Raw genomic sequence first — 11,762 nt, 5'->3', positions numbered from 1 at the left:
CCCCGCCGTGCGTGGGGCTCCCGCTGAGCCTCCCCGGGCGTTCCCCCGGTCTCTGCCGCGGGCTGGGTGCCGGCAGTGCTCGGGTCCCCGGCTGTACTGGGTTTGCGTGGCAGGGTTTTGTTAGCGGGGAGGTGGTGGATGGGGTGCGTACAGGGGCACGTCGCCATCGTCTTCTCTCTCCAGCGCCCTCCGCTCGCTCCCTTGCTCCAGCCGGGAGCAGGTGCGCTCGGCCCCCGGCGGGCTGTTAGCGTGGCTCTACCGACCACACGCCTCCGCTACTTGCGCTTCCAGCGCCGGCGGATCCAACACTTGTAACCGCCCTGCAGCGGGACGTGGGTTTTGTGTAGCTGTGGAATGGTTCTGCACGAGTAGCTCCGTCCCGTGTTTGGTGTCAGTCTGGCGGTACCTTGAGAGCCTGTGGCTTTTGCTGTGTCTGCAGAAAACACCTCCAGGAGATCCCGTCTTCCAGCAGCAATGTTTCTACCAGCTTCACCTGGGACGGGGATGCGAGTAAGAACACAGAGTTTCTCTCTGGCATGGGAGTGTCTGTTCTTAAAAAGGACAAGACAGGCTCTGAAAACATGCCAGAGGACCTGCTGGCGATGTTGCCTTGTCCTCCAAAACGGCAGAAGGTGAAGGACTTTATTGCACAGCAGTCTCAGCTGCTTCAAGAAGATCCAGGTACTGTCACTCTGGTCCAGGTTTTATTTGCCCTTCACAAGGGGTAGAGAGTGGGTATCACAAATCATTAATACTTTAGTCTTTGTTGTTTTTTTTCTCTATCTCAGCGTAATGGGGACTTCTAGATCTAGTGGCTCTCAGGCTTGGGCTAATGAGCAGTGTTTTATGTAAACCTTTAAGTAGAGGTGGTGTCTGGCTCCATAACTGTGGGAAATTCACATAAGCTGTGGTTGGCTCCTGCCAACCCCTTTCTGTGTGCTGGGGGTTTGTGCTGCATGTCCCTGTGTCTGTCTGCTCATGCTGCTTGGGACTTCGGTGGCACCTTGGCCCAGTAGGGCTCTGAGCTGCATCTGCCTGAGGGACCCATTCCATGAGATGTTTCACCACATACCAAATGGGGTCAGGCTTCTCACAGAATACAGCTGTGGCTACCAGGTGAATATGGACCATTGGCACTGCTGTTCCCAATATAATTTTGAAACCCAGGATGGGGCTTGATTTTTTATTTTTTTATTTTTTTTTTTTTTTTCCTTTTTTTTTTTTTTTTTTTTTTCCTGTAAGCATCTAAGTAAGATACTTGGCCCTCAAGACCAAAGGGATCTTGATCCATATCTCTCATAGTGCAGGCTGATGTATGCCAGAGGGGCAGCATCCTAGCTGCTGTTGGAGCTGAGCTGTGAGCAATGCAAAGGACTGCCAGATAGCTACAGAGAGGGTGCAGCAAAGGGTGTAAAGCTCCTGGGCTGGAAAGGGACTGGCAGGGAAAGAGCAGGGCTGTAACCTGAAGACCTGGGGCCCTTGTAGAAGGGGTTATAGGATACTGGGTTCTTTCCCTGGTATCAAAATATGGTTTCGGTCTGCAGCGACCATGGAATGTAAAGAAACAGCCCTCTCCAGACACTTAAGATGTCATATGAAAGGTGGGAATGCCCTCAGACAACCCTGCTTTTAAATAGGATGGAGTGCTGGGTCATGGGCAGCTGTTCTTGAGTTCCATCACCCAGAAATCTCCAGTGTGAATGGCAACATGTATCTACTCATGAGAAGCTGAGTTCCCACCACATCCTGTCAGATAATTCTTGGGGGGGGGGGTGGTTAGTGTGCATGTTTTTAACGAGCAGTTTGCAATACCTGCTCTTCTCTGTGTACCATGCAAAAACATAGCTTACCTTGGGCTCCCTTCTGGGAGCCTGACATACATGTGCACTTCAGCTGGGGGAAAAAAAGAGGACAGCAGAAGCCCTAGAATACAAAGCAACTAACTGAAAGTCTCTTTTTTCTAAAACAAGTATATGAATAAAAATTGTCATTTTTTTCAGGGAAACTGTTTTTCCGTAGCAAACTAAACATGTTTGCTCTTTCTCTAAAGGTGTTCCATGGTATTTAATTCCAGACGAATTGCTCTTGGCAATCTTTGTATATTTGCCCCTAAATGACTTGCTAGAAGCTTCCCTGGTTTGTAAGAGATGGCGTCGTCTTTCGTAAGTATTACTTCTCATAGTTTAGTACTTTAGTACTTCTTAGTACTAAAGAAGTACTAAACTAAGAAGTACTAAACTAAACTTTGCCTCTATAGACTATTAAATGATCTGGTTCTCATCTTGTTTATTCGTGTATAATTAGTATATGCTGTATGTGGGTTACATGTATAATCAAAAGATGGCTCATGTATTTTAACATTGTAGATTCTATTAAATAACTTTCCTTCCCCCTAGTCTTTTGTGACACTGAAAGCTTTCTATGCTTGTAGTTCTGACTCTTTCTGACTCACTAACAAGTAAAATTCTGTTGCAGGTTTGATGAATCTCTCTGGCAGAGCCTCGATCTGACTGGTAGCCATCTGCAGCCAGGAGTGTTAGGACAGTTGCTGCCTGCAGGTGTTGTTGTATTTCGCTCCCCAAGATCTTTTATTGGGAATCCGTTGTTTAATACAAGCAAGTAAGGCTTCTTCTGCATGTTCTGGATGCTGAAACCACATCTCAAATATTCAGTTTCTCTGTATTTTTGATTTCAAGGTCCCCACCAGCAATAGTGTTTATGCTCTCTGTGGAGTGTGGAAGTGCTGATCAATGATTAGGCATGTGTTGAAATAAGTGGATGTGCATTCACCTGTCAGTTATTTAAAACCAAGTTAATGTGATTTTTCTGAAAGTGTCAAGCACCATCATCCACTTGCAATTTCTATATTGTAGAACTAAAAATTATCAGCATCTCCAGCATTTTTGTATGGGAAACTCAGAAAAATTATTTAGCTCCAACAAGATAGACTTTCAGATGTTATGACAAATCCTGTAAATGCCTTGAAAGAAGAGTTCTGCAGTTTTGGCGGGTAGCTAACCCATAGGCCCAATATGCTTGGTAGTATGTCCAGTGTGCAGCTAAGTATAATGGTGTAATTTTCTAAAAGCTTTGCATAGTTTTAGTGTATTATGTTTATGGTATGGGGAATTTGGAGAGCAGGTTTTAATGCAATTTTACTAACCTGCATTTCTCCTTTTTAGACGTCTCAAAATTCAACATATGGATTTGTCAAACTGCACAGTGTCTGCCACAGATGTCCATAGTATTCTTAATCTGTGTGAAAACCTGAAGAACCTCAGCTTGGAGGGACTAGTGCTTTCTGACGACATCATGAAGTGAGTGACATGTTTGAGAATACTCAGTAAATACCTTCTGTTTGGAGCTATCATACTGTGCAGGCTGGCAAAAAAATGCAATTGAGTTGTTCGTTGCAGGAGTCTTTTGAAATGGCTGGTTCTAGGCACATAAGAGTGAGCTGGCAGGCTAGATGAGTGGGCTCCATCCTCTCAATCCTCCAAGAGATGAAGTAAGGAGGAAAACACCCATCTGGAAGAGTGTTCCCTGGTGGCTTTTTTTATTCTTCAGAGTAGCAGAAACTTGGAGAAACTGCTTATCTCTACAGTTTGTGTTTATTGACTGTACCTGCAGCCAAGCTGTACAGCAGAGCTACTTTTACTTTCTCGTTTCTGTGCTCCCAAGAGAACTTTGTTTGGTGTGGAGGTTCCTTTCTCTTTTAAGGGGTCTCAGAAGCAGATGTTTGTTGTGCTTCTGCACTATTTCTCACTTCTGTGTTGAACTTCACTCTTGAGTGTCTGAAAAATACAGATTCTGTCAAGCAGATTAACTATTTGGTTAAACTGGAAATGTGTGCAGTCAACCTCCTGTTCAATCGCATCAGGTCATTGTGGAGGTGCCAGGGACCATATGTCAGGTAGCTGAGACTCTCTATGTCCTGCTTTCTACTTTTGAGCTTTCTGATGCCTTCCTCACACCAGAGGGGACAGAAACAACCAATAAACCCATATAGTTTAGCTTTTGATACTAGATTAAAAGTGTCTCAAAATTGGGCACGAATTAGGGACCACTGATGGAATTTTATTGTCTTGTGTATAAATGTGGATACTGGGTGTAAGGTTTTTTCCAGTTTTTGCCAACTGCATGTGTGCTCTAGTCTTGCTAACAATTGCATTCAGGGGGATGCTATTTGGACGTGTTTTTTTTTCTGGAATAGCCTCCATCTTGGAGAGGGTTAACTTTGGAAATGGGATGATTGCTTTGTCTTTTGTAGAGATATAGTTACCTCTAATAAGCCATGTCACCTATTTAATGACATACACCAGGATGAAATGAAAGAAATTGTTTTCTTTTAAACTTAGCATTTTATAATTATACAGACTTGTCAGGGATGTCAGGCAAATAGGCAAGTATCCTGCTCAAAGTTGTGCTGTGATGCAGCAAGTACAGTGTTGAGATTCTTAGTGACTCTTCAAGTTGGTCAGTTTACTGAAGATGCAGTACTGCATGTTTAATAAATGATTTTGTGCCTTGGATCTTAGCTCTTAAAAATAATTACACATCCTAGCAATGCAAGCTATGTTCTAACATGAAATTTTACTTTTCTTTTTTCTTCTCTACAGGAGCATTGCTAATAATCCTGGTTTGATACGACTAAATATCTCTGGGTGCTCAGGGTTTTCTGCAGAAAGCTTGGAGCTGATGTTGAGAAGCTGTTCTATGTAAGACAAATAGTTTTTCTTATTCCTACTTACTGCTATTCCTGAGAAAAAGGATACTTTTTATTTTTGATAGGCATGCCAACTGTACTTGTCTCTGATTTTGATGAGCTTGTTTCTGTTCCTAAATGCCTAGCAGTTGATTATTAGCTGAATAGTCAGTTTCTTTCCATCAAGCTACTTTCTTCAGTAGCAAAGATGTACTTCAGTATTTTTTCATGAGTTTTCTTAATCACCATTAAATGAAGTCTTATTGGTGGGTAAACCCCACTTATGTTCTTTTGATTATAATGTAAATTTAATTTTCTTAATGAAAGCTGTATGTGATCCTCACAAAGTGAAAGTGTGTGTTTTGAAACTGAAAAGTGGAGTCCTACAGTTCTCTTTGCAATCAGAGTACAGCATGATTAGCAGAAAACTTTGTGCCTTTCCATTCATGATAGAATAATCCTTCAGAAACCTTCTTCATGAAGCACTGTGCTCAGATTGACAGCTCCAGCAATTAAACTGTCTGCTGGCAGGAAGTCACTGAACTGAGACACAGTCAGTCTGGAATTTATATCCTGATTTTTCTGCTGTCTTCCTGTGAAATGCTGGACAATCTACTTAATCTTTGCTTCTGCAAGCGCATGTTTTTAATCAAACTGTAAGTTAGTGGACAGAAAAAGCCTTAATCTTTCTCTGCCTCTCATGGGTAGGTAATGCTTTCTATTGCTTGGTCTGATTACTTGGATCATGAGCTCTTTAGAGCATGGTAGTCTGTACAGTGCACAGTGAATAGCAGATGGCAAACCTGATCCTAGGAATGCTAGTGGCAGTTTAACTGTTTTTTTCATTTACGGGGGGCTGCCAGCTAAATGTTCTAGTTGTGCTGTCCACTGTCTTTGTCCTCTGGTTACATCTACAATACAAATACATTGTCCCAGCCCTGAATGGTGGTAGCCTATAAGTAACAAAACATGTAAAGAGAGTTAAGGTCACTGTGTGGCCAGTGCTTATGTAAAACTATGAAGTATTTTATGCTAATTAGGATTAATTGGTCATCTGACTACTGCTAATAGCCTTTTTTCCTCTCAATGTGAACATCTGTTCAGTAGTAGCAGATTCAGGTCACAAACCCAGAAGCAAGATTAAAAGATAGTGTCCCAGTGGCAGTCTCCAGAGAACTGTTTCACTTCCAAAGATAATATTGAATCACTCCAGTTGGAAGTGTCCTTGGGAAGTAAGTCACTTTAGACCCTGCTCTGGGCAAGGGGTTAAAATCAGCACTGGCCAGGTTGATGAGGACTTGCTTTGGTTGGATATTGAAAACCTCGAAAGACAGATTCCACAGGCTTACTGGGCAACCTGCTCCACTGCTTAATTATTGTCATAGCAAAACTTGTAGTCATGAATACAGGAAGTTGGTAGTAGATGTGTTACAAGTTTTTGCCTTGAAAGTATCAACTGTAATAGATAATATTGAACTTGAACTTTGCTTCAATCATTCTTCCAAACAACTCTTTGTGTAGGTTGGAGGAGCTGAACTTGTCCTGGTGTGACTTCACAGCCGCTCATGTCAAAGTGGCAGTCAATCATATTAGTACAAAAATAACCCAATTAAATTTAAGTGGATACAGACACAATCTACAAATATCAGGTAAGTAGCAGCATGGAAGACTTATTCCACTATGGGACAAAGCAGCAGGCTTTATATTTTGTTCTTGTTGGCATCTGCTCTGTGTATAGAAAAATCATACTCTAACATTGATTTTTTTTTTTTTTTTGTGCTGTACAGCTTGATGTTCTTGCTGTCAGAGAATCTTACTTGTATGTCTGGTTCAGCCATGAGAATGAGATTGTCTTCTGAATTTAAAAATAGACGAAAAAGCTCGTTTTATCTTCAATTGAAAGGTATAGCCCTTGCTTCTGAAGTAAGTCCTGGAAGCAGGATACACTGGATCCCATGTTCCACTGTAAACTGTGGATTAGCCTTCCAGATACAGTTCTTGAAGCCTTGTTAAAGCTTCTGCTATTGTGGTTGCTGAAGGTGTCTGTGGTTTAAACCCATCTGGCAGCCAAACACTGGGAAGCCACTTGCTCACCCTGCCCTGTGCTGGGTCATGGGGGTTAGAATTGGAGGGGTGAAGATAAGGAGACTCATAGCTTGGGATAAAAAACAATTTCATACCTGAAATAAAATTAGAATAATGGTGGTGATGATAATAGAATATACAAATGAATAATGCACAATGCAGTTGCTCACCACCCAATGCCCAGCCCATTCACAGCTAGTGATCCCAGAGGAGGAAAATCCTGAAACCACAATCCTAGGAGAGAACCAACTAGCTTCCTGGCCAGCCTTCATCTATAGACTGAGAATGAAGCTGTATGATATGGAATAGTCTGTTGGCCAATTTGGGTTTGTTGCTCTGGCTGTGCTCTCTCCCAGCTTCTTGTGCACCTGCACACAGACAAGATATGGGAAGTTGAAAAGTCTTTTATCTCTTAGCAACACTAAAAATATCAGCATATTGTAAACAGTCTCATATGAAATCCCATACTGAATCCAGAACTCAGCAATGTTCTACCTACTAAGAAGAAAAATTAGCTTGGTCCTAGCTGAAATCAGGACAGCACCTTCCAAAAGAGAACATCATAATAAATACCTGAGTTTACTACTTGAGGACATGATGTCCTACAGATACCAGTTAATTTGGAAGGCAAATAATCTTGGTAATCAACATTTAACTATTTACTTACTAATAGTTCAGGAAGAAAAGTTGGGTAAAGTTGTTGAGTAATAGAAAATTCAGAGAAATCTAGATCTGGGGAGAGGGCACAACAGAATGGACAAGAGCATAGGTAAAGACTGAAATGGCTTCGGTGGGAAAGAGTAATTAATTTTCACAGTGAGAAAATTGGTGATTAGGGCATTGGCTGACAAGCAAGTAGGTGACACACAGGCTGTGAACTTTTTTCTGTTTAAATGTCACACAGATCTCTGCATGCATTCCCTTGTGGGGAAATACACTAGTTGTCTTTATCTCAGCTGAAAACCCATGAACAAACCTGCTACATAATCTCTTTCCAATCAGGAAGTTGAACCTTCTGTCGATCTGACCATTGGAGACAATGTGCTGAGCTCTTCTGGTTGCAAAACACATTCTATGAGTAATTTCACTCTGTTTCAATGCAGCTTATAAGGTGTAAAATTTGAATAGTTCACTAATAATTTAGGTATTGTTTTCTTTAGGTTTTGCATGTTAAATACCAAAATCCTCTTGCATGTTGATTAGCACCTTGCTAATAATAGTGGCCTTTTAGGTGATATCTGAGCCAGAGGTGATTCTATGCTATTTGCAGACAATGAAAGATAGTCTCAAGAATTTAGTTTCGATCAGGAAAACCATAACTTTCTCTCATGAGGAAAGAACTTTTTGTGGGTAAAATGGAGATGCCTAAAGAACTTGATGTTCTGAAAGGATATTTGATGTGTGGAAAATTTTTGGTATTTTTTCACTACATGGAAGAATTTCAGGCATCTCACCATTTATGTGTCCTGGTAGATTTCCACAGCAATATCATTTGAATTACTCCAAGTTGCTTGCTCAACTGATTTTTAGGGACATTTCTTTGGACTAAAGGGATCTGTTTTGCTAAGGATTAAAAAAAAGTCTGTGTAAAGTATCTTGATAGACAGTCTTGTGTATCTCTTTAACAAAAAGTTGTTTCAGTTGTGGAATTACAGTAGGAAAGGTATAAATGAACATACATGGAAGTGAGTAGCCTGTATAAAGCACATATGTCTTGTCACTGAAATACACTGACTCTGTGACCTCTTTTCAGATGTTAAAACACTGGTGGGAAGATGTCCTTTACTTTTCCATTTAGACCTAAGGTAAGAAGACTTGTGCAGCTACTCCTTAAATCTTTATGATTCAGGGAATTGCAAATTCTATTGCATTGCAGTAATTATATAGCAATAATGCATGACTGTGTAGGGTTGCACAACCAGAATACACTTTTTATGCTAAACCTACAAAGATTTGCTCTCTGGCATGACCTAATCTGGAGCAGGTAACTAACTTGAAGATTTCTTTGTTACCTCAGCATGAATGTTACAAACATACAGGATTTGTTAACTAATAAGTGATGGTAGTCAATAGGTAGAGTGGAAGGAAGCATTTAGATGCATCCAGTTTATGAGCCTAGTATCCTAGACAGGGTTTAGTTCAGCTCTGATACAGATCTATGGCCAAGTAATAAATTTGTAAAAAAGAAAAAAAGTATTTTGGTTTTGAGTCAGTTAAAATAACTTGAAGTGTCTGTGTAAAGCAATTGCCTTTTCATGGCATGAGTTTGCTGCAGAATATCTGCCTGCAGAGAAGCTTGTGCTTCACTTGACCTTTCCACTTGTCCCAGTGGAAAAATAAAATCATCCCCCCACAACACACATGCTAGAAATGGGTTTCTTCCATGTTGAGCAAAAAAATACTTTAGTGGTAGCAAAAGTAGTGGAAATACGAGGTTTACTTCTGCTTTATACTTAAACCTCCTTCATATGCTCTTGTGTACAGTGACAGTGTGTTGTTGAATCTTAAGTGCTTCCAGTATTTTCATCAACTCCCCTTCCTAGAACATCTGTGTCTTAGCCGATGTTATCAGCTAACACCTGCTGCCATAGTGTAAGTAACTTCTAAATGGCTTTGGTTTGCTTTTCATACAGAGGATAATTTAAACTTGCTTTATTTTACATTTAGAATTGCAAGTACTGTCTTGAAAAGTCACTGATACAACAAATTAGGAATAAGGAACTGAGATAAGAACCTGAGTGCTATAGCATGTACCTTTGAGAATGCAGAGTGGAACTGATCTGAGATAATCTTTCCATGATGTCTGTCAGTGCTCATGGAACTTGCTGCTCAGTGCATGCATTGTGTCTTCCCTTAATGGCATTATACTACTGGTACTCAGTACTGTGAGGTACAGCTGGAGGTTCCAGTCCTACCAATGACCAGTCTTGGTGTTAATATTAGGCTTTTGATTATGCAGCAAGTAAGATATAGTTTGGAAAAGTTAACACTGTTGACAGTACTTGCTGATTAGCTGATATATTTATATCCCTTTGCTTTTGTGTGCACCTGTGTCAGTTACTGGTTGCCACTGAAACACAGCTTAGTTACTTGCCTGTGAGTTTTTTCTGCCTTTATTAGTATAGTATCTATCCATCTTAATCTTCTCAGGAAGTATGTCAATCCTAAGGAAGTGATCAACATGAAAAAGATTGTTAGAGGGACAAGACTATAAAAATGTGACTCTGAAGAACCTTTACTGTAGCACTGTGTTCTCATGATGATAGCTTGTGTGTCTGCCTTTCAGTTTTGTCTGATACTTGCTTATAGATACACAGGTCACATGGTGAGTGGGCAAACATGAAGCAATTAAGAAGCCAGGGCTGGCTACTTACCAAAATGTCCTAACAAATTGGAGACTGATACTACATAAAGGCTTGTGGCCTCTGAACCACATCCTGAAGGTTCACTTGGGGCAATTCCTTCTACTTGTTCTTAAATATTTAAGTTCAGGGAAACAAAAGGGTAGGAATGAATTTGTTTTCACTCAGAGATCAGCAAGCAGCAATTTATTCAGCCAATTTACAGAATTATCAGTACAGAGAACTAGTTCCAATTAAATATGTGCTTTTAAAAAGTAGGAAGGGGAATTTAGCTTAAGTAGTTACTTCTGAAAAATTAGTAGAAATGCAGTTATCTAGTTTGGGTACAGACTGCAAAAGAGTTTTTAGGTTCATGATTAATTTCAAATTTTTATCTTTCTAGACAACTTGGTGAAATTCCAACATTAAAGACTCTTCAGGTATTTGGACTAGTGACTGATAGGTCCCTACAGCTCCTCCAGGAAATGCTTCCTGACATAAAGATCAACTGTGAACCTTTTACAACTGTGGCAAGGGCAACTGTTGACAGTAAAAAGAGTGATGAGATTTGGGGCATCAAATGCAGATTGTCACTGAGAAAGCTTAGTGGCTCATGACCATGTTCAATGCAGTGGATGTGATGGACACTGTGTATAGTGAAGTTCCATAAGAAGCACAGTGCTGGAGCACCTTTAATCATAGTACTGTTACTGTAAGGAAGTTAAAATGCTTTTTACATGCCTTAATCTAGTTTTCTAAATATTTTTGCAGTATTATTCTACTTAAAGCCTTTAGAAATCAATGATCTGAGCAATTCTAGAATTTCTAAGTCCTTTTTGAACAGGGGACCTTTTTTGAAAAATATCATTACTCATCATTGCAATGAAGCAGTGTCAGCCTGGAACATCAACACCTTGCAGAGGTGGTACTGACTTTAAAAGTTTGATCTGTGTCTGTCATCAGGGTCCTCATGCATAAGCCTGGAATGTTCCAGCAGGTGTTAGCTGAAAAATCATAGGGCACACCTGTACCCTGTCTAGGGCATGAATATGCTGCTGTTTTTCCCACAAATGCAGTAAGCAAGTAGGTGGTGAACTTATTCATGGATGATTAAGGTCAACCTATGGCATTACTATATGACTGTTGCATAGGTATATGCTTCTCATCTCAAACTGAAGAAAAGAGTTCAGGAATAAATATGTGCTACTACAGAAAAAAAATACTGTGGAGATTGTATAATTACTAGGATTTGATATTTAACTTGACTTTTTATACAGCAAATACAGCATTACCTTGTTAAACTCAGTTGTTCTATGTTTTCACTAAGTTTGAGTGTAACACTTCAAGTCACTACTGAGCCTGTGCCCCTTACAAATAAGTTAATGGGCAGCAGACCTTGTGAAAGCTGGAGTGGAGGAGTGATGGGAGCATACTGGATGTTCTGTTGTTTCAGTCTGCAGCCTTAGGTTTATGTCTTAAATTAGTTCCAAGAAAAAATAAATTGTTGCAGCACAGCACTATTGTAAGTTGTTCTTTTCTCTATGTACGATGTAACCCTGCACAACTTCTCTTGCATTTAATAAAGGTTTATTGAGTTGCTGTATCATACAAAATGACTGATAGATGGGAGA

General features: G+C 40.4%; 1 protein-coding gene across 1 annotated transcript; it reads left to right on the top strand.

Annotated features, from left to right (window-relative positions):
- Nucleotides 1–418: 418 nt before the first annotated feature.
- Nucleotides 419–11,618, top strand: SKP2 (S-phase kinase associated protein 2). The gene is made up of 9 exons (XM_026865863.1): nt 419–681; nt 2,051–2,162; nt 2,476–2,619; nt 3,183–3,317; nt 4,620–4,718; nt 6,227–6,354; nt 8,544–8,595; nt 9,275–9,382; nt 10,535–11,618. The coding sequence occupies exons 1-9, from the start codon at nt 537–539 to the stop codon at nt 10,746–10,748; spliced, it is 1,137 nt and encodes a 378-aa protein (XP_026721664.1). The 5' UTR covers nt 419–536; the 3' UTR covers nt 10,749–11,618.
- Nucleotides 11,619–11,762: the final 144 nt, after the last annotated feature.

This window comes from Athene cunicularia (assembly GCF_003259725.1).
Source record: "Athene cunicularia isolate RWA chromosome Z unlocalized genomic scaffold, athCun1 chrZ_part1, whole genome shotgun sequence".
Classification (NCBI taxonomy): Eukaryota; Metazoa; Chordata; class Aves; order Strigiformes; family Strigidae; genus Athene; species Athene cunicularia.
Note: the sequence above shows the minus strand (reverse complement) of the source record. Positions and strands in the feature narration are given on the sequence as shown.